Below are 26948 nucleotides of genomic sequence, written 5' to 3' on the forward strand. Positions count from 1 at the left end.
GTTGGGGCACACCGGCCACTGTTGGGGAGCCTTTTGGCCCCACCTCATACCTGGGACCTTGTGGTACCCAGGAGGCTTGGGAGATGCTTAGGTCTTCCTGGGCTTCAGCCTCAGTTCCACTACAGCCGTGCAGATGGGGGCACCTCAACCACCTTGGGCAGATGGGGGCAGTCATTTAATGAGCACCTACTGTGTGCCACCCCTCGTATCCCTGCCCCTACCACAGCCCTGTGAGGTAGGGGTTAGAATCCAGGAGAGGGACTTGGTCAGTGACCTGCAGGGGCAGATTCAAACCTGGGTCCTCTTGACTTTGGAGCACTGGCCCCTTCCTCTCTGTCCATCTGGTGGCCCTAGGGCCAGTCCCTCTCACTGATTCTCTTGCTCTCCCACCCCCGCTGAGCACAGCTGAGACCTGAGGAATGCCTCCTCTGCTCTAGACCTTGTCCCAGGGCTTCGCCGGCTTTCTCTGTCCATTTTGTCTTCCCATCTGCTTCTCAAAGCCTCTTCGGCAAGTGGCAGCTCCAGATTACAGCCGAAGAAACCAAGATACAGAGGGGGCAAGGTGACCTGTCCGAGGTCACACACCAAGAGGGAGTAGAGCCATCATTCAAACCTCCATCGTCCTGACCAACCTGACTACTCCTACGGCCACCCCTGGTCCACTTCAGGCCTCTGTGCACGTTAGAAAAAGATGCCGGGGCACACAGCTTGGCAGTGGCTTTTATGCAACGAAAGCATCCTTTTCCCTCCCGGCACCTTCAGAAGGGAAGTAGGTGCTCTTTTTCCTGCCTCTGGGGAGCATCAGGTCTTTTGGGAAGGCTCTCTTAGTCATCTCACGTTCCTGTGTGATCCATCGTGTCCCGGCCGGGTAAGATAAGGAAGTGAATGATTCTGCCCCTGGGGGGGACAGGAAGTGTTCACAGCAGCGGGGTCATCCATACTGGGTTTTGAAGGTTTTGAAGGTCCACCGGCTAGACAACAGTTGGGGGCAGTGTGGGCAGAGGCAAGAGTTGGAGCAAAGGGATGGAGGGGTGTCAGCCACGGGTGTCTGGGGACCTAAGCAAAGTTACTCTGGCTGGAGAGTAAAGAGAGTGGGTGGTGGGGAGGGAGGGTATGGAGCAGGAGGAGGGAAGACCCGAAAGGACTCCTGGGTGCCCACCCCTGGACCTCTCCTCCTGCCAGTGCATATGATTAGTTGGTGGGGAGGCAGGAACCTCCTGGAAGGCGGCAGAGGTCTCTGCAAAAGCAGGCCGTAGAGACCAAGTGCCTGCCCAACTCAGAGCCACCTTCTTGCTTCCCTGGCAACCCTGCTTCTGCAATGGGGCAGCAGGTGGCCGGGCTGAGCACCCTGTTCTGTGGACCTTCAGTGGTGGTACCCAGCCTGCCCCGCCCCGCCCCTCCCCCCTGCAGCACCGCTGTGTCTTCCTGGAGCAGGCAGGATGGCCTCTGTCTCCCCCTCCCTCTGAGCCCACTGTCTTTCATCTCTTTCTTTGCCTGGGGTGGGGAGGGGGGGGGTCTTCAAGGGCTTAAACATCATCTCCATGCAGCAGGTTCTGCGGTCCCACGGTTCCCTGAACATCTCTGAAGACAGCTGACATTCCTGAGTGCCTACCGTGTGCTGGGCCCAGGGACTACCACAGAGGACTGCATTTACCCCTCTTGTCACCTGTGGGGTGGGCCTGATGTCCCCCATTCTGCAGATGACGGGCTTTGGAAGGTTCAACAGCCCCCGTCTCCAGAATGAAATAACCAGACCTCTGGCCTTTCATGGTGGTTCTACCACCCCCGGACAGACAACCCAGGTGGGGCCCCGAGCGGAAGTGGCACATAAGGTGGAGAGAGCAGGGAACAGCTTGTGCCTCCCTGGGTCTCAGGGCTTCTCACGCAGCCCTGCCCTGCCTCCACTCACCTGTGTCTGGAGTGGCTTCCTGCCTCCTCCAGGGAGGCTGCTCTCCCACTCCTCCCTCCTGGGCTGTGCCACATCCTCTGGCCCCAGGAGCATTTGAGCCAGGCTGAGGGCAGGAGGGCAGTGTTAGCAGCCCCTGGGCCCCTGCTTCACCTGGCTTCCAGCTCAGGGCCCGCCCTGGCACAAAGCCCTAACACATCATCACTGCTGCTCACCTCGGCCCCCAGCCCAGCTCTAAGAAGGGGCCCGTGGCCCGTGGTCACAGAATCAGTGGTGGCAGGACCTGCTCCCACAGCCAGACTCCAAGTCCTCCTGCAGGATGACCCATCATACCTGGAGCTCGTCCCACCTGCCCCCTGCCTTCTCTGAGCAGTCTGCCTGGGTGACTCCCACTCACAGTGACTGCCCCCACCCCCTGACCCCCATGTTACCCAGACGGGAGACTGTCTCTGGCCTCAGTTTCTTCCTCTGTACAATAGGGGTGATAGTGTTCATGGGGCTGAGGTGAGGACTCACAGCTCTAAGGTGGTCAAGGGTTCAGTACCAGCCAGGTACACAGTAGGTGCTAATAGATGTTGGCTGCACCTACTCTGTTGAAGCTGGGGCTGTCTTGAGACCAAAAGACAAAGTGGCAGCTTCCCTGGTCCCACCCTTCTCCCAGGAAGCCTGGCAGGGTGACCCCAGAGAGGAACAGGTCACAAGAGTACCCTTTATTGCTAGCGATACCACAGGGCTGTCAGAATTTCAAGGCAGGTGGGGAGGGTCAGAGCGGGTAACAATCTTGGACAGAAAGTTAGGGGGACTGAGCTGTGGGACCTGGCAGGGTTAGCACAGCACCCGGGAGGGGTTGGAGGGGGGGCTCCTACTGCAAGTCGGGAGAGGCTGAGGGAGAGGCAGTAGGTGGTGGCGGAGGCTGCTGTCTGTCCCTGGGGGGGGGGCCCCCAGTTGGGCCTCTCAGAGGCTTGGAGTCAAGTCCGCATGCACTCTCTCTAGAAACCTGGGAGGAAAATGTTGGGCTGAGCTGGCAGATAATCACGGTGGGGACTCCTGGAGGGGAACTGAGGCTGGGGGAAGACCTTGGTGGGGATTCTGGACTGGGGAGACCCTGGGCAGTCTCCCGCAAGCCCTCTACGAGCCTCAGTTTCTCTAACGAACACCTGATGCCCAGAGGGCTCCCTGGTTTCAGGAGGGGCGGTGGCCGGCAGGTATCGCGAGGGACGCGGAGCTGGCAGCCTTCACTCCCCGGCACCTCGTGTTCAGGCCACCTGAGAAGGTCGCAGGGTGCGGGGGGGGGGGGGGGGTGGCGAGGGCGCCCGAAGGGCGGGGCAGGTTGGGGGTCCGGAGGAGGGCGGGGCCGGCCGCAGGGCGAGGTGGAAGCGGCTCCGTTGCTACGAGCGCCCTTAGCAACGCACCCATTCAGCAGAGACAAAGGCGCTGTCACTTGAGCGCAGAGGCGCCGCTGCCGCTCTTGTTCCCACCCGCGCCGCGCCTGCGAGGGTGGGGGGAGGGGCGGGATGGGGGCGCCAGCGGGCCCCGCGGAGGGCCTACCGCGCGCTGGCCTGCAGGGGGCGCCTCCTGCGCACTTTGCAGAAGGGGAGCTGAGACTCCAGGGGACGGGGACACCAGCTAAGGGTGGAGGCCCGCTGGGAGGCTGGGGTCCTACAGACTTGGGTTTCAAATGTGCCTCCGCTGACACCTCTGTGACTGCCCCTGTGCCTCACTTTCCCCATCTGCGGGGTGGGGCCTGACCCCAGCTCTGACACTGCTCAATTTCCTCATCTGCACGGTGGGAGGATGGTTTCCCCGTGTCCCCGGATTAAAGGAGTCAGCAGATGCCGGGCTTTATAAAGCCCAGAACCCAGCTCTGGTTAGGGCTGCACGAACATGCCTCTTGCCCATGCCGGAAGGAATCCCTTGGTTGGTTTGAGGCTGGGCAGTGCCTGGCGGCCCCTCCTACCTATGTAGTCTTAAACCTACGTTTTAAGACTGAGGGAACTCAGGCTCAGAGAAGCTGACAGTGACCACAGGCCCCTCAGCTCGCCTAGGGCCAGGCTGAACTCCCCAGGCTCAGTCCTCTCTCCTTGAGCTGCGCCTGGGATGGGCCCAGCCTTGCCCCGCTGCCCCCAGGCCCCCCTCATCTGTCCAGCTGGGGAAACAACCCAGAAGGAAAGCGCTTGCCTCTCACCGGGTTTGGAAGTCATTTCAGGGCACAAGGCATCAGGACAGGGGCTCTGAGTGGGATGTGGCCAGGAGGCTGAGGGGGGTGGGGGAGGCAGACAGAGTGGGTGCACAGAGGAAGGCGGGCTCCTTGCGCACTGGCCCTCCTGCAGCACCAGCTCTGGGAAGGGTCCCAAACCCATTCCCTAAGTACACCTCTCCCAAAGAGCACCGTGTCTCCGGGCCAGGCCTACAGTGTGCTAATGGAAGACTTCAGGCTTCCACGAGGCGTCAGGTGTAGCTGCTTCTCAAATCCCTTCCATCCTGGTGCAGTGGGGCTGAGGGGGTGTCTGGGTGCCAAGGGGAGAGGGGGGACCCCCCTGAGATGGGAGCTGTACCTGATGCCTTGAATGCTGTCAGCTCCACAGCCTGAGGACAGAGGAGGCTGTCAGGGGGGTGGGCCCCTACTCCTTCTGCTCCCCCTTGCCCTGGGGGTCCTCGCTCCCTTGGTGATGACTCCCCCACTACCCATGGCCTTGGCATTCGGGTTCTGCCAGTGTGCAGTGAGCACCTCCCATTGGCTCCCAGTGCCCTCGCACCTGCTGAGGAATGGGGCCCCTTGGATCCCCAGAGGAAGCCCCCCCACCCCCACCCTACCCTAGTCCCTGTGGGACATACTTGCTAGCCCCTTGGCAAAACCCTGCCACCCCTGTCCCAGCCTCACCGGTCTCTCAGGTTCTGCAATGGAGGAGAAGGTTGTGGAGATTCTGGGGCTGTGGGTCCCTAGCCGGGGAAAAACACTCGAGTAGGTGAACTTTTAGGAGGCCGAGGCAGGAAGCTCTTTCTCCGCTCTCCTGCCCTGGACAGGACCTCATTATCAAAGACTCTAAGGTTCCACTCAGACTTATTCCACAGATTAATGATGGAGAAACTAAGGCCCAGGGAGGGAAGGTAACTTGCCCAAGTGCACACAGCAGGTAAGCTAGGAAGCTCGTATTGAAACTCCTGGCCTGGCCTTACCCCTGTGCCCTGTCACAGGGCCCCAAACCTCATCTACCCACCTCACTTTGGGAACCCCTAAACCTCATCTGCGTGGAGACCCAAGGAAGACGACCCTGGGCAAACCCTGCCTCTGGGCTAGGAAGCAGGGGCCCCTGTTCCCTGGTGGTGTGGGAAAAAATAAGCCATTTCTAAGCTACCTTCCAGGCCCCGTGTTTGCAGAATTCCCTGGGCCTCAGTCTCCTTGTCTCTCAGATGGGTTGACAGGATCTGCCATTGCCTTCTCAGCTTTACCTGAACACTGGGGAAACTGAGGCACTGGGTAGTACTCAGACTGGAGGGTGGTGTGGCCTTACCTCTAATAGCCAAGTGTCTTCGGGCTGGAGCCAAGGCTACAGGGTTGTTCTGAGAAACCTCCCAGGGACCAAGGGACCTAGGGTGGGACCCTGGGCCTATGGGGCTGGAGCAGACCTGAAAGAAAGGGGTGTCAGCACTGGAATCCTGGCTGTGAGTGGGACCTCCTGGCTCCCAGGATCCCCACCTGCCTGCACCCACCATAAATGCCTCTGTTGCCTTTTTCTCAGTCATCCTCTGCAAGGCATTCCGGACCTAGGGGATGGGAATTTGGGGTCAGTCCTGGGACCCTCCCCCTGACCCCCTGGCCACAGGTCCACAGCAAGTAAGCCCTACCCACCTCACCCCCTGGCAGCCAGCGTCCTTGACTCACCTCCCCATTGTAGGCAGCGTAGACCAGGAAGATGTATGGCCCCTGGGGACAGACCCAGGATGAGGGTGGGTATCACTGCCTGGGACCCCCTCCCTCCCACCTGGCCTGGGGCCGCAACAGAAACACACCCAGAGATACCCTGAGACATTCAGAGATGCAGGCTGATGATCACAAACCCTGCTGACCCACAGTGCCCTCCTGCACTTGGGAGGGGGCATCTGTGACATTCTACGGCAGAGAGAACCAGAAGGGGGCTTGCCCCACTAACCCCCATACCTTCAGCCTCTGGCCATCAGGCAGCCTCTTGTCCTCTATGCCTCTGTCCCCTGCCACCTGCCCCATCCTCATGGCTGCAGGAGTGGGTGGTGGGCGGGGGCACACCTTCTTATAATCAAGGCTAAATCAAGTCCTGGAACAGCAGACCTGTGAATGCATTCTGACTCGTGCCTCTAGCTGAGTGTCTCTCCCAACCTCCTCCGTGTCAGAGGCCTGGCCTCCCGCTGTGTGTGAAGGCCACACACAGTGGCCAAGTCATAGCTGGCTCTTACTCCCCATGCATGGGAAGACCAAGAGGTCTTGGCCACTCACAAAGTAACTTGGGGTTACAACCCTCATAGCAGCTCCATGATGGGGGTGGGGATGGGGGTGGATGAATCCTATTTGATGGGGAGGGACCCTGGGGCCTGGGGCAGGAGACAGAGCAATGAGTCCCAGGCCCTGGAGTGTGGCTAAGCAGAATGGAATTTAGAGCCTGGGCCTTCCTGATTCTACCTGGATAGGCAACAGCCCCTGTCCTGAGGTCAGACTAGAGCACACGGGTTGGGGTCCAGGGGGCTCCTTGAGGCCTCAGACAGACCCTGGCGTCTCCCCCCCACCCCCACAGGCCCCCACCGGCCCCCACAGCCAGCCTGTCCTCTCACTGCAACTTCTGCACTGCCTTCCCCGTCCTGTCTCCTTTTACCGGCTCCTCACACCCAAAGGCATCTTTCCAGACTCCAGCCCAACCACACCAGCGCCTGCCTAGCGTCCTCCCAGGCTCTCTGGTGCCCCCGTGATCATGTGTGAGCTCCTTACAACGGCTCAGGGGACCCTGTGCGGTCTGGCCCCCATGTCTCCTCCTGTCCCATTTCTCACCAGCTCACGTGACCCCCGCTCATGTCTCCATTGGATCTCACCATGCTCCCCTGACTTCATTCTTTCCCCTCACCGTGTCTGGGTGTTAGCTGAGAATCATTCTCTCCAGGGAGCACCCTCTCCGCCTCCCCATGAGTGGCTCCTCTGTCCCCACACTGCCCCCACGTTCCTCTGGTCTCTCAGCCTCAATCATGCCAGGCTGTCGGAGTGTGGTTTTGGTGTTTGTCTCTCCCTCAGGCTGAGACCTCCAAGGATAGATTCTTTGATTCTGTGCACGACTATCCTCTTTAGTAAAGAACACAGAGCAGGTGCGGACTGGCTGAATGAAACCGATCCGCTCCCGTTCACAGTGCTCCCGGTGTGTGCCAGGTATTTGACTTTGCCCTTTGCGAGTATCCTCTCAGTTGAACCCCATAATGACCCCATGAGGTGGAGAATATGATCCCCCTTATAGAGATGTGGAAACTGAGGCCCGTTTCAATGTGTCGGGGCCCTCTAACAAGACTCAGCCCAGGTAAGTGTGAGCCAGAGCTGGTTAAAAGTGAGGCCCAGCTCTCCCACCACAAAACCCAACACGGGAGCCACAAAGAAACAAATCAGCCCTGAAGAGCAAACGAGGCCCGGCTGAGCTCAGTCCCTGTACCCCAGGCCTGCTCCTTGCTCAACTCAGTAGGGAAGGAAGGCGGTCCTGAGGGCAGGTGCTGCCCGGTGTATGCCCCAGACAGAGAGAGAGACGGCGGGAGGTGGGCAGGGAGAGGAAGACAGGGAGGGACAGCAGGTAGATGGAGGAGAGGGGAGAGGAAAGGCAGGCCTGGGGAGGGAAGCTGGGCAGCGACCCAGAGCCTGACCGGGGGACCTGCCAGCAGATGGTCACAGGACATCAGGGTGGGCCCAGGTCTCATGCCATCTGACCCCGCAAGGCAGCCTGTCCCCTCCCTCACCGGGAGACCTTGGTAAGGAAGGTCTGAGGCTGACTGGAAGGGGAAGAGAGGTCATGCTCAGAGACAAAAGCTAGAAGGGTCAGGGGTCAACAAAAAGGGAGACAGCGAGAGGCCCACGGAGGGAGGGCCGGGTGGGATCCAGCCCAGAGGGGGAGGGGGCTGTGATGGAGACAGCCTGAGACAGAGAAGGAACCTCAGAGAAAGTTCAGAGACGGAGACATGGCTCCGCCTCTGCCCACCTGAGGGCCACGCAGGGACGAAGCTACAGTGGTCGCCATAGCGATGGGCCGCTGCTGCCCTGGATGCCACTTGGGGGGCAGGGTGGAGGGCTAACCGGGCAGTGGCCCAAATTCGAACCGGGGGAGCTCCAGGAGCGTGGGGCTTGTTGTGTCAGGGAAGGGGTGCAGCACCGCCCCTGTCCCCTGGCCACTCAGGCCCACGCAGGTCTCTGGGAGCTGTGCTTCTTTGGGAATAACTGGAACCCCAGTTTTTCTTCACTTTCTGGGCCCCTCTCTTGGCATGGCCTCCATTCTCCCCCAGCAGTGGCCCCATCTTTCCTCTCTCCATTCCCACACCTGGCCGAGAGTGACGAGCCCCACGGCCCTGGGGGAGCCGACACCGTGGACCGGGACCCTGGTAATCACCACCCTCTGCACCCTTCCTCGCTCCCTGCCCCCTCCCACCCTCCACACTTCACTCCCTGGCCTTGGCCATGGTCAGCTCCACAGGAGCATGGCATTTTGCTGCTTCCTTTCCTGCCCTGTCCCCTGTGCCTGGAACGGTGCCTGGCACCTGGTAGGCATTTGGCAAATACCACGTGGATGGAAGAAAAGCTGGGTCAGAGCCCTTCCCGACCTCAGCCCCACACCCTGCCCAATCTGGGCAGCTCTTCCAGGAACAGACCAGGCCCACGTGCAGAGGGCTGAGAACACAGACTCTGGACTTGGGCCCCAGCACTGCTCCTTCCTCCTGCGGGGCCCTGGATATGACCTCATGGGGTCTCAGTTTCCCCATTTGTAAGGCTTATTCGGAGATAGAAGTACGAACCTGGCCCGGGGCCCACAACACTGAGGCACCCCAAGTGGCTGCTGACAGCCTCGGGCCCCTTCTCCCAGGAGAGGACAGAGGATCCCCAGGATGAGCTCCAGGTCCCATGACTCTACAGAATTCGTACCCGATTTCCTGAGCTTGCTTTGTCTCTCCCTGGGTCACCCCACTTCTCAGCCCTGACAGGAGCTGGGAGGAGTAGGTGCAGACAACAGGGAGGGGTGCTGGGGGTGCAAGGGAGGCCGAGGGCAAGGGCAGGGGCAGGGGCAGGAAGGGCCCTGCTTGAACCCACCTCCCTCCCAGCACTCGGTCCCCTGGGCCGTGCCTGTCTGTGTCTATGTCTGGGTCGCCCACAGGAAACCCCCTGAGGACAGGGACCCAGTCTGACCCCTCTCCGTGGTGGCTCCCGGACACGGGACCTGACAGGCACCCAGGAGAGTTCCTGCAGCCCCACTGTTACTGCCTCACCTAGGCGGGCTGGGCACTGTCCTCCTAACCAAACCCTTTTCTGAAGTGTTGTCCTCACCAATGCAGCAGCTGATACTGTCCCACAGCGGGCCACCCGATGACCCCGAGGGGAGAGGTCACCAGTGTCCTGCACCCCTTCCTTGGCTTCTTGCTGAGACCCAAAGAGTCTCTAGTACCAGCCAGGGGGCTGGAACTTCTGCCGCATCCCTGAGTCTCTGGACCTCAGCTTCCTCAGCTGTGAAATGGGCCTCAAATCCTTCCCAAAGAGGCGCTGCCTCTTTGATTTGAGGCTTTGTTCCCACTCTTGCCCTCACCCTCTGGCCTCTTGACAATGCCCCTGGTTGCCGTGGTGACTCCCATGACGGAGAAGACACTCCTTCCCCCAACTCTTGACAAACCAGTCACTCTGAGCTCCACCGTGTGTCAGAGCCCTGGTCCCAGATGGTCCGGGGCCCGGAGGTACCTGGAAGGAATTGAGGCCCACGGCGGCGTAGGCCCAGGCCGGGCTGAGGTGCACCAGCGTGCCGACCAGCCAGGTCAGGCCCAGGACGGGCAGCAGGACCAGCACCGGCTTCACTGTGGCCCTGCAGGAGAGCGGTCGGGGCTGAGGGAGGCCAGCGCGGCCCCGGGGCCCTGCAGGGTGCTGGGGAGGGCTGCAGCTGGGAGGTGCCTGGAGAGGAGCCGGAGCTACACATCAGGAGCCGCTCCTGACTTAGGTGTAGCTGGAAGCTTCGGCTGGACCTCCTGCCCCTTCTCAGACCCAGAAGTGGTATGAAGTAGGGTAGCGGCACTTGGGAGACGGGGTCCCGGTCCCAAACCTGGCTCAGAGGAAGGGCAGGGCAGCTGTCCCGAGGGACGGCTGAGGACTGGGCAGTAGATCCAGGGGGCGTGGAGTCTAAAGAAGTCTTCCCTCCTCAGGGGCCCCTGGGGCTCCCTGGCTTTTCAGGGACCTGCTGACTTAGGCCTCACTGCCTTTGGCAGAGAATGGGGGGAAGAGGAGGGTCAGGGGTGTCCTCCTTCTGGCAGGATGTGGCCCTGGAGAGTGAGGGGTATTCTTGGCGGGGGTAGGGACCTAAATCCTCACTCTGAACCTGAACTTCTGGGGACTGCCTGAACCCCGGGTCTCCCCTACCTTGTCCCTACTGGATCATCAGTGCCATCGGTACAAGGTGAGCCCCCAGGACAGAGGCTTGTGTCTATATCCCCTCCCACTCACATACACTCAGGATTGATTACCATCCCCCCAGGGGACATGCATGGGCACGTGCTCACACGTGTCCACACGCATGAGTGTGCAGGTACGCACAAGCTGGGACACATGTGCACACGCAGGCCTGTACATAGCCTTGCACATGTGGCCACGTGACCACGTACCGCCACCCTGGACTCACACATGCTCACACCCGACGAGCCTCACATCTGGCTGCCCCACTTCTGGCCCTCACCATATCTGGATCGTGATTTGCTGCCGCAGGCAGGGCTGGGGGCTCAGCATGCGGGCACGGCGGCGGGCACTGGACACAGTGACCATCACTACACGGACCAGGATGCAGGTGTTGGCCTGGAGACCCGGTGTCAGTGGGTGAAACGGCTTCCCCCTTTCCCAGTACGACCCTCCCCTCCAGGCCCCCAGGCCTCCCTGCTCACAGTCAGCACGAAGAGCACGGGCCCCACAAAGGCCCAGATGGTGTCCGTGTGCACATTGAGCCAGCAGTGGCCAGTGGCCACATAGTCGTCGGGGGACATGGCCACCGTGATGGCCACGATGGCTACGGGCACGCCTAGGGGAAGAATAAATGCCCTCAGGACCTCGCCACGCATTCTGTCCTCTCCAGGACCTGGCCTCCAACCCAGAGCCGCAGCCCACAGCTGTCCCACGGTAGCAGGTGCACTGGCGGGCACGGGGAGCTCTGGGAAGGGGGCTGGGTGGGCCCGATCCTTCTGGGGTGGCCTTGGAGCCCTGAGTAGCTGGGGAGCGGGAGAGCAAAACTGAGCTGAGGGCTCAGGCACGGGAGTCAGGGGGGATGGAGGGTGGTGACTGGCACGGGGGTCAGCGGGCCACGAATCGGGGAGACAGCGCTAGCAGTGGGGGGTTGAAGTGGTGGGAGTGGAGAGGGTTAAGAAGGGCTGGGGCTGGGTAAAGCTGGAGGGCGACTGGGCTGAGGAAACTGAGCTTGCGTCAGGGATGGGGGTGCTGGGCGCCAGGTAGAGATGGGGATCAGGTGGTGTCGGGGTGTGGTGGGGTGGGACAGCAACAGAGGCCATGCGAGGCAGAGTAGGGAACAGAGCAGGAGTGGGGAGCAGAGGGGCCTCACCCCAGCCCGTGGCGTAGTAGAGAGTCATCCTGGGGCCTGGGCGCATGCGCACGGCCACCACCTTGCTCCATAGCAATAGGCCCTCCACCAACATCCAGGAGAATGCGACCAAAAAGAGGAGATGCATTGCAGCTGTGACGGCCACACATGCCACCTGTGGGCGGGAGGGTGGCAGATCCCTACCAAGGCCAGCAGTGGCCGCAGCCCTGCCCTGGGTCCCATGCCCATGCCTGGCATTGCCAACCCAAAGAGGTACCGGCGGGGAATGTCTCGGGGAAGTGCCCTGGGCCTAGCTCCACCATTCTGGCCGTGTCCCCACCCACCCCAGGAAAATGGAGCCAAGTGACGATGCGGGGGGCGACCCAGGAAAGATTGGCCCCCCCCTGAACTCACAAGCACGCCTGCCGGGTGCCCACCTTGTTGGCCTTTGCCCACTCGCTGGCCATGAGGAAGCCCTCGGCAGAGGCCAGGGAGAAGGTGAGGTTCTTGTGGACCGTGGCTCGCTCTGACCTGGGGACCCTGGACAGGCAGGGGTCGGTTAACAAGGACACCACCACCAGCCCCCACGCCCCTACCAGCCCCTGCCTGCTGGGGTCCCTGGGGGTGGGCTAACCACGTGCAGAGACGGCAGCTCCACGGGAGGCCCACAGCCCTAAGGGGGGCCCTGGGGCAGGCTCTTCCGGGGCCAGGGGGAGACGTGCCCGGAGGAGGCCCACGGAGGCCCCCATGGGTGGGCTGGGCCCCGGGGCGCTGGGCGGCTGTGCTGAGCTCATCTCACCCGGCTGCCAGGAAGAGCAAGAAGGCGGTGGCCAGGGCGCAGAAGGACACTCCGCAGCCCACAAACGACAGCGTCCTCAGCAGCGACTCCTCCTCGGGGCTTCTCTGTGGGAGGGCCGGAGACCCCAAAGTACAGCGAGCCCGTCACGGCCCTGACCTGCCCAGACCAGGCCTCGCCCTGCCCTGGTCCGGCGAGGCTCCCCAAGGCTCCCTGTCTGCAGTGAAGCAGGGGGGGGGGGGACAGCACCGGCCAGCCAGGCCAGGCCTGCACACGGCAGGCACTTAATAAGAGAGCGTTTGCATGGCCTCTCCTGCTGGCCCTCCCTAAACTGGCCCTGATGGGTCCGGCTTTCGGCTGGCTTTCGCTGCAGCCACTAAGAGCTGGCTCGGAAGCGACAGACACACCCACTGGGAGCAGACTGCGTGTGACCGCCCCCCGCTGAGGAAGGGGCCTGGAGCTGACAGGCAAAAACGGCCACGCTCTGTTTCCACAGGGCAAATGTGTCGGCGAGCACGCTTCTGTGGCGTGTTCCCCAACACACCAAGTGACCCCCGCATTCCTGAGGCTCTGGCCCTGCCTCACTCAACCTCAGAGTCCCTTGGCGGCTCTACTAATGCACCTCCCCCGCTCTCCTCCGGGGATTTGGGAATTTGTAAACGCTGGGCCCTCCCAGGGGCCTCCCCTGGGTCAGTCTCCTTTCACATCTGAGGTCCGAGTTGAGTTCGGCTCAGCCGTGGCTTTACCTACAGGCTCTTCACCTCCAGCTGAGACCTCTTCGGCCCCGACACCCACCGGCCCCACGGCCCTCCACCCTGAGGCCTGTCTAAACCTGCTACCCGCCTGTGCCCTCTCCAAGATGACTCCCTTGTCCCCCAGCTGCCCAGATCTTTGTGCTGGGCCACCCCTTCCTCCCCCAGTCTGCCCACTGTTCCCCAGTGCAGGGCCCCTGCCCTCTGCCTAGGCGACTGGCCCACAGACCCCTCTTTGCTCTTTGCTCTGCCAGCCCATTCCTGGCACCAGTGGGGCTCCCTCAGGGCCATCCAACACCTGCTTAACATGTCCACGTCCGTGCTCTGCCCATCGGGTCTCCTCTAGGCTCTGTGCCACCTGACCCACGCCACCTTGCTCCTCCGCCTTCTTCTACTCCAGGACCTAGCACTGGAAGCTCCAGACAGTCAAAGTTCTAGAATGTGTCCAGCCTGCCTGTCAGTCTAGCCTCCTTGCCTTTGCTCAGACTGGCCCTCTGCTTGGAATGCCTTTCTGTTCAGTTCTTGGTCATCCTTTAAGACTTGGTTCTGACATCACCTTCGCCCACTCCACCCGCCCAGCCCTACCCGCCCCCCCCTCCTCCTCCTGCTACTCACCTGGACATCATACACCTGCAACAGGACAGCAAAGTTGGTGCTGTGGTTGCAGAAGCACGCGGTAGAGTCCCGGTACAGGGTGGCCACAGAGCAGCCGGTAGTGGCCCAGGAGCCCCCTGTGTCTGGGCTGGGGGAGGGGAGGGAAGAGAAGGGCTCCTGAAATGGGGTGGACATGGGGCTGGGGGTAGGTGGCAAGCAGGGGAAAGCCTCTCTCCAAAGCGTGGGGCCCATCAATGCTCTGCCTCTAACCAGCTTTGTGACCTTGGGCACGCCTCTGCTCTTCCCTGGGCCTCAGTTTCCCATCTGTAAAGTGTACTTAACACTCTCAGGGACAGTAGGGGGATGGGGCTAATACCGGCGATTACCACTGATTAACTGCATAACTTACTAAGCAACAGTGATTGATGTTCGGCTAAAGATACAGGGCAGGGAGCTGGGGCTAATCTCTGAACCCTCCTCTGCTCCTTCAAATGCCCAAGGGCCATGGCTTTGGATAGATGTCAAGTCTAATGCTTATTTGATGGATGAATCTCTTCCCAGGCATCCCACAGAGTGAGCCTGCATATCTCCTATGATGGGGTGCTCATTACCTCCTGGGTCACAGATTCTCCTGCTCCAGTTTGTCCTGGAGCTGCTAGGTAAGAGGTTGAGGCCACCCCCATAAGAAAGGTGGCAAATGGAGACCAAAAACACACCTCATCTTCAAGAAGAATGGATGTCTTAAAAAAAAAAAAAAACAACCCAATTGTCTTATTTAAAGAACTTGAAAATGGCAACTCACCTGATGCTGAAGTTCCAGAAGGCACAGACAGGTTCCACCAGTTTCTGCGGGAAAGCCTAAGGGCAGGAAACAGGGGTAGAGCAGGTGTGTGTGTGCGCGTATGGAAGGGGGAGAGAGTCCAAGAGGATGCAGGGGAACGTTGAGGCCTCTTTGAGTTTGAGGGTCCAGGGGTTTGCCCAACGCGGGTCATGGGTGAAGAGGTGGGAGAAAATGCCAGCAGGGAAGCAGAGGGGAGGAGGGGTGAGTAGGCTTTCATGCTAATATTGAAATATTTCATGCATAATATTGAAATACTGGGAGCAAGCTAAATGTCCATCTTTTGGGGAGCAGTTAAACTGCGGTGACTCTTCCCTCTTGGGATGCTCTGCACCCAGCAAGAGGAACAAGCAGGTCTCAGTCTACTGGCAAGGAAAGAGCTCTGTTATACGTTGTTCAATAAAGACAAAAGCTGCACCCCGTTATACATAGTATGAGCTCATTTGCATAAAAATACATATATCCGGTCTATATAATTGTGAAAACACACACACAAGGCCTGGATTAAATGCACAGCTAATTTAACAATGGCTAGGTCTCAGTTTGAATGTGTTATGATGAACATGCCAGTTATTTGGTAATTAAACAATGACAACAGTGTAAATTTTATGTCATTAAGCAGTGAGGAGACATCAGGCAACCGGTGGTAACAGCCCAGTCCAGACAGGGAAAGCAGCCCGAGCTTAGGACTTGGGCTATTTGTCCCGACTGGAAAGAGTAACAGCAATGTCACCTTACTAGACTATGACACTGTGTGTCACATTCTTCATGTTTTTTATTGTGGGCGATCATCCTAGTAACCTAGGAGACAGGTATAAATTCATGTAATTTCAAACAAGGAAACAGCTTCAGAGAGGGAAATTAATCTGCTCAAGATCACACAGCACAGAGCTGAGGCTGGGTCCTGACTTGGTTATGCTCTTTCCAATAGTCCATGACGATGCCTCCAGGGAATGTAGTATTTCTTGGGTTGACTGAATTATCACCCCATGTATTCATTCGTCCATAATATTTTCCCCAGGGTCTCAGATACTATGTTGGGTGCTGGGAACACAAAGAAAACCTGCTGTTTGCTTTTGAAACGGATAATCATTACACTGCCGGTAGCATTTTCAAGTGGTATAAACGGAAAAAGCAGTGTTGACTGTACAATCAAAAGCCAAAAAATTATGTATTTGTGTCCAGGAGCCCTATACCTGGCCACATATCCCCAGGAAACAGTCACCAGAATCAAAACGTATTATGAGTTGGAGTGCCCGGGTGGCTCAGTCTGTTAAGCATCTGACTCTTGGTTTCAGCTCAGGTCATGATCTCACAGTTCATGAACCCGAGTCTCACATCAGGCTCTGTGCTGACAGCACAGAGTCTGCTTGGTATCTCTCCCCCACCCCCCCCACTCATGCTGTCTCTGTCTCTCTCAAAATAAATCAATAAACTTAAAAAAAAATTTTTTAATGTATTATGAGTGAGGATTTTCACAGGGTTAGGCAGGGTTACGTGTAATAGAAAAAAAAAAAAAAAAAAAAAACGCTGCAGATACTCAGGACTCATGACCAGGAGATGGGCATGTTCATTTTGGACCATCCCTGGGGAAGGCGGTGGAGCTGGACTTGACCTCAGTCAAGGCTTATACATGTTAGGACTAAACAGCAATGAGAAAGGATGTCTGTGACCAAGACAGTGCCAAAAACACCAGCAGGGAAAAAAAGGGACATAAATGTTTACATGGCTCGGCTGAAAGAGGAAGGACTTTGATTTTGCAAAAGCAAAAGCAAAAAAAAAAAAAAAAATTATGGTTTTAGGAAAAATTTAAGAAAAATTGCAGGCATTAGGAAAAACAAATTATGGTACATCCATGTAGTGGAATCTTACTCAGCAGTACAGAGGAGCAAATTATTGAAACAGGCAATAATATAGATGATTCTCAAAAACACCAGCTGACAAATGAACCCTGAGCACAGCATGCACTATATGATTCCATTCATGCGAAACTTTGGAGAAGAGAGACATAATCTATAGTCACAAGAAGTAGATCACTGATTTGGGGAGATGGCTGCCTGGGGAGGGGCCCAAACAAGCCCTTTGGGAACGTGGGAATGTTCTTTACCTTGACTGGGGCAGTGGTACCTAAGTGTGTATACTGCTCAAAACCCATCAGGTTGTCTAGTTAAAGTGGATGTTTTAGTGTCTGTAGATTTATTTACTTCAATCAAATCGGTTTTTAAAGTCTTGGGATGACATACAAAAGACTGATAAGATGTGGTGTGGTGTGTGTGTGTGTGTGTGTGTGTGTATGTGTGTGAGTGTGTGTGTGTGTGTGTCCAGGATTAGTGGTTGTGGGCAAAGCAGACTTTGGCTTTCTCTGAAACTACTGTTTCAAAAGCAGGAAGGAATTTGTGTATTTCATGTAATGAAATTAAACATTTCTTGGCCATCTTTCCATGTCAGTTTATGGAAAAATACCTCATTCCTTATATGACTTCTGCTGACTGTTCCACTGTGTAGCCCCACATGGCTTTTTGAGCCATCCCCTCTTGGTGGACATTTAGGCTATTTCCACTCTTATGAGCACATTGCAGGGTCCTTGAGGACAATGGGATGGCTTGTGAGTTATTTTTCTTGAACATTTTTAGACTTTGGTTTAAATGAACAAATATTGGGGTATGGGAAGACCAAATCAGGATAAGTGTACCGGTGGTGGTGGTTCCCAGAAGCACCCCCAGTACCTGGGTCTGGTGTTGCAAGTGAAAGGTCACGGCCGTGCTGACCTCCCCGGTTTCATCCCATACCTCAGAGGAGATGATGGCTGACCCCACCTGGGTGCTTAGAAACCTGTGGGGAGAAGGGGAGCTTTTAAGGGCACCATATCAGTTCGCTGTGCGGCAGAGGTCAGGGATGGCTGAGGTCATCTCATCCAGGCCCCTGTGTGGGAGATGACACCCTCTGTGTCCAAAGAAACACGAGGAAATATCCTGTGCTTGAAATTTGGGCATCTGGGTTCCAGTCTTGCCTTGGGGACTTGGTGGTAAATTCAGTAAGCCCTGTCTTCTCTCTGAGTCTCAGCACTGACTCCAGGACCCTAGACAGTAGTTGAGCCAGGTTCCAGCAGCATATCTTTGGAAGGCCCAGAGATGTGCGTGTCTCGGGGATGGGGAGGGTTTGGCTCTGGTTGCTAAGGGCAGAATTACCTACCAGAATGATGGCTCTGGGATGGGATGGAGGCCTGGCCTTCCCTGGGGAGGGGATCCAGACCCTCAGCAGCCTACTGGGTAGGGTCCACTAACCTCTGCAATTTGCTTGCCTCTTCTGAGCTGTCAGGGGCCTGGGGCTCCAGGCCAGGCTCCCCTAGGGTTTGCTGGAAGACACTCGAGCTGAACCAGCTGTGGATCACGGTGACTCCAGAGAGGCCTGGCTGAGTGGGAGGAGGCCTAAGACCCCACCCTGTGGCTGAGCAAGCACCACGGGTTGGCCCCGAGGGAGATGCTCTGCCCACCTTACGATCAGAGAAACTGAGGCTCAGAGAGATTAATTGACTTCCCAAAGATCACCCAGTTAATAAGTGGAGAAACGAGAATTCCAACCAGCAACAGGGCATGCACTTAACCTGGCAGCTCTAAAGCCCTTTGCCTCATGTCCTGATTCCCCAGCCCCAGGTGATAGCAAGGGTGGCGGCTCCCTCCACCACCCACTTCTAAGAGGAAATGTGTGGGGTTCAGCGGAGGAGACCAAGTGAACACCTACTATGTGATAAGCACTTTTAACCCCACAGCAGCTTAAAAGGCAAGTACTAGCATGACAGTCTTCCAGATAAGGAAACAGGCTGTGAACAGTAAGGTGACTTATTCAAAACAGCAGAGTTAACCCAAGGCTAACTGGCGCTAACCCAGACCCCAGCAGGGCCCCACCACCCCCTCACCCTCACCCACCTTTCCCGAGGAGGCGCTCCACTTCACCTGCGGGGATGCGGATGTGGCCGGGCCCCTCCGGATGCCCACCGGGCACCGTGAACACATAGCCCTCCGTGCCAGCCTCCGTCAAGCGTAGACTCCGCACCTCCAGGCCTGGGATCAAATGGGGTTGGGCGGCTGGACCTTCCAAGGGAGGTCTTTCTGCAGAGCTGGCCTAGCCAGCAGGGGCTGCCTTCCCTCTCCCCACCACAGGCCTGGGCCACTATTCCAGCTCAGAGAGGTTCAGCGACTTGCCCAAGGGAGATCTGACTTCTTCAGGTCTAGGGGAGGGGATCACTAGAAGCAGGTCCCTGGGGGGGGGGGGCAGGACCTGACTATCAGTGAGCCGTCAGAAACCACTGGGCGCCTGGAGGACACAAGTTTTGCCAAAGTTCCCCATAAGTGATCTCCCCCAGTCAATCTACAAACACTCACTGAGTGTGTACTTGGGTCTGGCCTGAGATCCAGAAATGACTCAGAAATACCCCTGGCTTTCAGGGAGCTTTGGCAAAAACGAAGTAATTACCACAAAATGCAACAGGAGATATTTCCAAGACATAGGGGTAACAGCAAGAGGAGGAACTGTCAGGAGAGAGCTAAAACCAGGCAAGGCATCCTAGAGGAGCTGATGCCCAAACAAGGTCCTGAAGGCTATACGGGAGTTTGCTAAGAGGTCGAGGAAGAAAGGGCATTGCGGATGGAGGGCACAGTACAGACAAAGGCAGGGGACAGAATGGAGTGTCTGCGGTGGTGCTGACAGCTCCCAGTGACCAAAGCTGAGAAGAAATGTCTGAGCCCGGGCCCCCCCAGGGCCCAGATTTATGGGACAGGTGCACAGCAGGCTCACCGACACAGCGACGCTGGATGTGCATTTGGGGCCGCCCAGGGGTCAGCGTGGTGCTCAGCAGGGGCGCCAAGCGCTGTAGACTTGCCACCAGGGCCATGGGTCCGCCAACCACCTGGGAGGAGCCACATCTCAGCCCCTCCTGCTTTGCACCTGCGGCTGCCAGCCGCGACCGGTGTAGTTAACACATTCTCAGAGATCTGTGAAGTGGCCTGCCTGCTCCAGACCCTCGGTGGCCCCGTAGGGCCTCCAGGATCAAGTCCTGGGTCCTCAGACTGGTGTTTGAGGCCCTGCCCGATTGGCCTCCTCTGACGCCTCCAAGCCACGTCATCCTCCAGCCCAGGCGAAGGCCTGGTAGTCCTCCGTGCCTGCTGGCCGGTTGTTTGCTAGCTGGGCACACTCTGCAGGCGGGGCTGTGCCTCCCCCTCCTTTGATCTTACTCTGTGCTAGACCTATAGAAGGGACTCAACCTTTCGGTTCCAAAAGGGAAGCCGTGGGCGGGGGGGGGGGGGGGGTGAGGCCAGGTGGGGGCGGGGGGGGAGGGCTTGCAGTAATGGAACAGCTACTCTAGGCAGGGCAGGTATGATCACCTCTGTTCTCCAGGGAGGAACACCAGGGTTCAGAGTCCAGCTTTTCCTAGCCTACCACAGTGCCTCAGTCCCTCAGCCAAAAATGGGTTTATACCCTTCCCAGGTTGGGCGCTCGCTGCCCAAACAGGGGAACCATTCTGTGGAGCCAGCCTCCCATGCTGTGTCATCTCCACCCCGTCCCCAAGCCTAGGTCCCCGTTCTGTCCTCCAAGGCCACAGAGGCACCATCTCTGCTCCTTCTGCCCCAAAGGCTTTCAGGTGATGTCTATGATCCCTTGTTCTCTCCTTTCTCTAGGCCAATCACTCCCAAGCCTACAGCCACTTCTGCCAAGACGACGTTTCTAGCACCCATGCCATCTGGATAGCATCTCTCTATGCTCTCCTGAGCATCTGGGCTGTTTTGGAAGACAAGATGGCTGAATACTCAGCATAGAGGACCTGCCTCTGAAGGTGGTCAGCAGAATCTTGGATATGGGGGGGATCCTTATGGATTCCTGGCTCTTATTTTCAACCACAGAAGCTATTATTCAAGAACAGTTGTATGTGGAAGTTCAAGTTACATCACAGGTAAAAGAGGAGCTTCTCTCGAACGCAGAGACAGACCCAGCGATGGGTGCTGACTCACCCACGGCTACACAACAAGCTGGTGGCAAGGACGGCAAGCCCCCCTGCCCCACCCAGCCGTGCCAGCCTCACCTCGTTGATTGAGAGCCACGCGCCAGCCAGCTGCTCCTCCAGGACCAAGCTGGCCACAGACACGATGCCCTGGCCTAGCTGCTCCCAGGGCCCTGTTAAGGGCTCTGGCTCCCCAGCCCCGAGGGCTGTCACTCTCTTTAGGAAGTGCACGACAGCCAGCAGTGCAGCCGGCCCCAGTGGAGCGGACTCCTTTGCCAGGACCCTCTCCAGGATACCCAGGAAGCTGGAGGCCTCAGCCAGTGACAGGTGTCCAGGGGCTTCAGAGAGGGGGTCAGGAAGCAGCTGTGGGCAGAGGAACCACTTACTGCCGGCCTGGCTGTTAGGAAGAGATCTCCCAGGGATCACACTTGGGCCCCACTAGGGTCTTCTTAGCGGGCACGTGTCTAACCCAGCTCTCCAGAGCTCCAAAATAGGGAATACGAATAACCTTAATCCCTGAAGACACATTTGGTGGGTGTCCCCTTTATAGGTGAGGAAACTGGGCGGCAGGGAGGTGACCCATAGTGTCCCCAGACTCTTCAGCCCCCAGGAAGGGGGCTCACCACTACGGTCTTGGCCAAGGCATTGACTCGGCTGATAACATCCTGGCCAGGCCACGACTGGGCATCCTGCAGCCGCTGATAAGTGTCTGCAAAGGAGGGGATGCCAGGCTGGGTCCTGAGCAACACCGCCCAGAGGTGCGCCACCCACCATTTGCTGCCGAGGGAGGAAGAGCATGTCGATAGCTGTGCGTCCGGAGCCTTACACAGTGTTCTAGATGGGGAAACTGAGGCATACAATGGCAAAATCATTTGCTCAAGGACACACAGCTGGGGTTCGTCCCCAGGTCTGTCTGGCCCCGCTGTCCTGTGGTTTGAACTCCGTGGAGACCCTGAGACTTTGAGAAGATTCTAAATTCCCAGTTTGTGCCAAGTGCTCACTCCCTCTCAGCCTACACTGGTCCATGCCCAGTTTCCCCTTCAGCAGAGCCCTGGGGACTGCCAGGGCGCACCTGTCCGGTAACAGCAAAGGAAGAAATGTGGTTGAAGGCAGAGCAAAGAGCCCTCGGTGCCGGATCCTGGGTTCCAAGTAGGGCACTCTTCTGAGGGCACTGGCAGGGATGGGAGAAGCGTCAGCGCTTTATCCTGGTTCTCCAGCAGTCCCTGGAGTCAGTCACCTGTTCGGGCCTTGAAGGCACCTGCACACCTTAGGGGGCCAGGACGCGTAGCCCCGGAGTTAGGGGGCGACGTGGTAACCCGGGTGAAGGACGCTGCAGCCAACACAAGGCTGGGCAAGGCGGCCAAGGGTCGAGCCTACTCAGGCTACTGGGACTGGGCTTTTTGCCCGACGACGTCTGGGCGGCTTGGGGGAGCGTGACCAGAGCTGGGCGTGGCCAGGTTCACAAGTGGTGGGCTGGATCTTGAGCTCACAAGGAAGCGCGCAGACGCCAGGGGGCGGGGCGTTGAGCCGAAAGGCGGGACGGGGCCTACGAGCCAGAGGGCGGGGCGGGCCATACCTGGACAGAGCAGGCGCACCCGCAGGGGCGGCAACAGCGAGGGCGTGACGTCCAGGGCGCCCAGGTCCCAGCGGAAGAGCAGGCCGCCGGGTGGCGGCGCGCAGGCCCGTGCCCGAAGCAGCTGCGCGGGGCTCAGGGCCCGAGCCCACAGGTGGAAGTCGGTGAGGTTGCCGCTGAAGGCATCACGCGCCGAGAAGCCACCGCCCAGAGAGTCCTGATCCTGGCCCAGCACGAGGATGCCGCCCGCTGGCACCGGGTGGCCCGCGCCCAGTCCCCGCGCCCCGGCGCGCCGCTGCCCGTCGGCAAACAGCGCCCAGCGCCCGCCGCGCTGCTCCCACGTGGTGCACACGTGGTGCCAGCGGCCGTCGGCGCGGAAGGCGGCGCGGAAGGGCGCGTGGTGGCCGCGCACCACCAGCGCCGCGTGCACGGCGCCGCCCGGCTCGGCGAAGGCGCGCAGCTGCAGCGCGTTGGCGAGGGAGGGCGCGGCGAGGGAGAAGAGCGCGGCGGCGTCCTGCGAGGCGGCGTCCCACTGCACGTGCGCGCACGCGGTCAGCGCCCCCAGCGCGGGCAGGGGCGTCCGCAGCCGCGCCGCCCTGTCCGCGGTCCGCTCGCCGAACACCAGCGCGGCCGTGGGGAGCGCGCCTGTGGGGACACGCGGGCTGGGACCTCAGTGTCCTCAATCTGCGCACTGCCTGTGACCACCCACTGGCGGAGCTCCGGGGCCCCTCCTGGGCTTTCGGGTGTCTCCCAAACTCGGGAAGGAAGAAATGGGGGCTCCAGTGCCCATACCCAGGCGGTCAACCCTGCATTTCAGTTCTGGACAAGGGAACCTGAAGGTGCGACGGGGACTTCTGGGCTCCATTCGGTAGGACTGTCACTGTGAGCTCTGGTCTCTGGAGCCTCCCCCCGCCACCTCCTCCTCCCCACTTCCCAGGCCCTGGGCCCACACTCACGCCTCTGGGGGGGTCTCCGCAGAGGGGCCTCCCTTTGGCCCGCCCAGATGGGGTTGGGCAGCCGTGGAGCAAGGACTTCAGCTGGGGGCGCCAGTGCCAGGTGGCCAAAACGCTGCTCACATGACTCTTGAGCCTGCCACCAGCTCAGCTGCTGCCCTGGGAACTTGCACACCCCGTCTGGGGTCTCCACCACCTCACCGGGGTCCACTGGAGCTGCAGGGTCAGAGGAGACACAGTGTGGGAGAGCAGTGTGTGGGCCTGTGACCCTTGGGGTGGGCTGGGCGTGGTGGATACTGAGCTAGGAGTCATTTGGGTCCGAATGCTCTATGACCTGGTGGGTCTAGTCCTTTTGTTTTGTCATCTGTATACTAGCAAGAATAAAATAGACACAAGTGAAACCTTCACCCCATGGCCGGGGATGGTGGGGCTGAACTAAATGGCATCTCCTCCCTTCCTCTGCCTTAGAGGTCAGTGCACCAGGTGGACCACAGGCTGGCGGAGCTGGGGAAAGGGGAGCCTCTCTGGGGCCCTCATACCAACCTGGGAGCCAAGAGCTCCTTGCTTCACCTGGGGAGTTGGAGGGTGTCCCAGAGAGACTCCTTATCTGAGAGAGAAGAAGGCAGGTTGGGGCTGGGTTGGGTCCCCACCCCAGTGTGTGCAGTTAATGGGTGCTCTGGCAGGGTGCACCGGAAGCTGCAAGCTCTGCAGTCGGACCTGGGTTCAAGTCCCACCCAGAGTGTGATCTTGGGCAGGCGCTTCACTGCCTTGAACCTGTTTCTCCCACGTGAGGAATAAACAAGCTGATGAGTGAATGCAAAAGGTGTAGCACCAGTGGATGCTTTTAGTCTGTTGTTATGCCAGGGGCTTATCCTGTGTGACCTTTGCAGTGGCCTCAGAGGTGGCCACTTGGAACCCAGCAGCTTTGAGTCTCCCTTGGCTTCCTCCCCCACATCCCCCCACCAGATTTAGGTACCAGGAAGTAGAGGAGGCAGTAGCACCAGGAAGCCATTCTGGATCCAGCAGGGGCCAGTGAGGGACAGCAGGGTCACAGGTGTGGCCAATGTGGACTGAAAAGGAAAAACACAAAGGAAAGTAGCTCAGCATCCTGCCTTACTACCCGCTCTGTCCCCTACGGGGTCATATTCCCCATGTTTGGCTCCCAGACCTCACTGGGCTGGGAGCCCAGGATGGGCTGGGCACATCTATGTGACATTTACTTGTACAAAAGGATGGTCTCCAGGAGCCCCTTCTAGGACCTGTAGCCCTGGTGAGCTGTAGCCTCTCCAGGAGCCCCTTCTAGGACACTGTAGCCCTGGTGAGCTGGGAACGGCAGGGGGTCAGGGGGAGGGAAGGCCAGAGAATTGTGGGAACAGAGTGTAGGACCCTTGTAGGTCTCCTTGTGTTCTTTTGGGCTCATAGCTTGGCATTCAAGGTTCTGCTTCATGAGGCCTCTGCCAAGCTTTCTGGCCTCACCAGTCTCACTATCCGCCCCTGCAACCACCTTTCCCCCTACCCCCCAGGCTGCTGCCATTCCCCCATTTCTCCAGGCAGCAGCTCTTCTCCAGAGCTTTGACCATCCTGTAGCTCTTGCCCGGACTGGCCTTGCTCCCTCAGTGGCACCTCCTACAAGATCAGCTTGTGATCCCTTCATCTGCTCAGCACCCTGGCCAGGCGCTGTAGTGAGCTGAGGATAGCCTAATTGTGGGTGGTTTGGGCACTACTCTTAAAAGTCGGGGGGGCTTCAGGCCTCCTGGGTCTCTGCTCCAGCAGTGGCCAAGCACAAATGGGTCTCAGAAAACACTGGAGATGAAATAATGCTCCACTGTGTCCTGCCAGCTGGCCTCATGCCATCTGGAAGTCTGAAGCCGTCACCAGTGATAATTCATACCCTTTCCCCCTTTCCAGATAAAGTGCCTAAATATGAAAATCAAACACATCCCAGCATGGGAAAACATGGGGGTTCACACTTTGGACTCTGAAAAGCACCAATTGATTGTCGCTTTTCCCCTTTTTAAACAGCACCTATGTCCGCCCTCCTCCACCCCCCCAACCCCCACTTTATAATGGGTGGGAAATGGTATGAGTCTGGTCCAAGACTGAGGCTTGGTGCCTAGTCTGTGCTGGGCACACAGTGTGGGCTCAATAAATGCTGATTGTCTCACTCCCCTGTTCACTCTGCCTGTATTTGCCCCCACATACTCCTGGCCCCCCCTTCCTTGCTCACCAAATACTCGTTGGCACCCAAAAGGGAGATGCGAGGTCTGGCCGCCACTGCGTGTCCCTCCTCCGCAAGGGGCCAGTGGGGAATCCCTCTTGGGCTGATGGGCCAGGACCAGGGCCTCCCCTTCACCCGCGCTGATCCCTCTCCTCTTCAAAGCCCGGGTCCTCACCTGCTTCGTCTGGCCCGGCGCCTACGGTCGGCTCACTCGCTGCGAACTCTTTGTGGGACGGAAATCCAGCAGCGGAAATCTGCTAGCTCTCTGCCGTATGGTGGAAACCTCGGGTGCGGGGCGGGGCCGAGGCGGGGCGGGGGCGGTACTAGCAGACCCCGCCCCTCGACCCCAGCCCCGCGGTCAGGGACGCCCGCCTTCTGGGCGCGCGGAGGGCAGGGCAGGCGCCCCAGCCGCGCGAGCAGTGGGAGGGCACGTGGGGCGGACTGCGGGGAGTTCCCCAGTTTCTGGACTGGACCCGCCGTGCCTCTCCCCCCTTGAGTAGAAGGGGCCACCTTGGGAGGCTTGGATCCCAAGTAAATTTGCGGATCCTTTGAACCAATCCCATCTCAGGCTGGACCGTGGGAAAGGAGGGAGCGTTCAGTAGCCTGCGCTGGCCCCCTGCAGGCCTCATTTCCTTTACCTTCAACCCACCGTGAGGAGGGGCCACCATGAGGACTGAGGGCTCTCCCCCAGGTTAGACAGCTAATGAGTCGCAGAGCCCAGCCTTGAACCTGGGTCTTTCCGTCTTCATCCAGGCCATTCAAAACGTAAGGGCGAGGAGACAGGAGAGGCCCTGTGTGTGTGTGTGTGTGTGTGTGTGTGTGTGTGTGTGTGTGAGGTGGGGGGAATTGAAAAGTTTTGGCCTCTGAGGGCAGAGCCTGGGACAAGTGGTGGGGCCAGGAGCAGGGAGAGAAGCTAAGGGGACGGAGGAGGGACACAGAGGTGGAGCTCCCAGTAGGAATGATGTGCATCTGGGACCCGTGGCACTCTCCTGCCTCAGTTAGCAGGGATTCCTGCTTGGGAGGGAGATCAGACAGATGCAAGATCACCTCGACTGACCTGAAGCACGTTGCCTAATTTCTCTGAGCCTCAGTTTCCCCATATGTAACACGTGGATAATAGTACACAAGTCATGGGGCTGCTGTGTGATTTAAGTGACTGACAAAGCCTGTGGCTTCTACCTGGTGCGAGGCATACAGTCCGTTTAATATCCTTGTCAAAACTTACATTACAGTTGTTAAAGTAGCCTGCTGGCTGGGGTCCCTGGGTGGCTCAGTTGGTTGAGCATCGGGCTCTTTTTTTTAAACTTTAAAAAAAATGTTTATTTTTGAGAGAGACAGAGAGACACAGCACGAGCAGGGGAGAGGCAGAAAGAGGGAGACACAGAATCTGAAGCAGGCTCCAGGCTCTTAGCTGTCAGCGCAGAGCCCAATGCGGGGCTTGAACTCACGAACCGTGAGATCATGACCTGAGCCGAAATCGGACTCAACTGACTGAGCCACCCAGGCGCCCCAAGCATGGGACTCTTGATTTTGGCTCAGGTCATGATCTCAGGGTT

At 58.6% G+C, this 26948-nt stretch overlaps 1 protein-coding gene across 5 annotated transcripts; it reads right to left on the reverse strand.

Moving 5' to 3' along the window:
* Positions 1–2788: 2788 nt before the first annotated feature.
* On the reverse strand, positions 2789–25697 carry ADGRD2 (adhesion G protein-coupled receptor D2). Of its 5 annotated transcripts, none has more exons than XR_008290948.1 (26): positions 25568–25697; positions 24151–24244; positions 23718–23781; positions 23178–23390; positions 22225–22866; positions 21721–21819; positions 21272–21357; positions 20730–21011; positions 19448–19559; positions 18580–18714; positions 17938–18061; positions 17380–17485; positions 14618–14673; positions 13837–13963; positions 12473–12576; positions 12111–12213; positions 11695–11848; positions 11027–11160; positions 10825–10940; positions 9843–9963; positions 5790–5831; positions 5618–5671; positions 5419–5533; positions 4788–4846; positions 3319–4492; positions 2789–2903 (listed from the first exon to the last, which is right to left on the reverse strand). XR_008290948.1 is itself a non-coding variant. In XM_027035088.2 (26 exons), the coding sequence occupies exons 2-26, from the start codon at positions 24184–24186 to the stop codon at positions 2896–2898; spliced, it is 3123 nt and encodes a 1040-aa protein (XP_026890889.2). In that variant the 5' UTR covers positions 24187–24244; positions 25568–25697; the 3' UTR covers positions 2789–2895. The 5 variants fall into 5 exon arrangements, 2 of the variants coding, with proteins under 2 accessions (XP_026890889.2, XP_026890887.2); XR_008290946.1 differs by having other exon boundaries at positions 5263–5533; XR_008290947.1 differs by having other exon boundaries at positions 5263–5533; positions 25402–25644.
* Positions 25698–26948: the final 1251 nt, after the last annotated feature.

The sequence above is a fragment of the Acinonyx jubatus genome, chromosome D4 (genome assembly GCF_027475565.1).
Source record: "Acinonyx jubatus isolate Ajub_Pintada_27869175 chromosome D4, VMU_Ajub_asm_v1.0, whole genome shotgun sequence".
Taxonomy (NCBI): Eukaryota; Metazoa; Chordata; class Mammalia; order Carnivora; family Felidae; genus Acinonyx; species Acinonyx jubatus.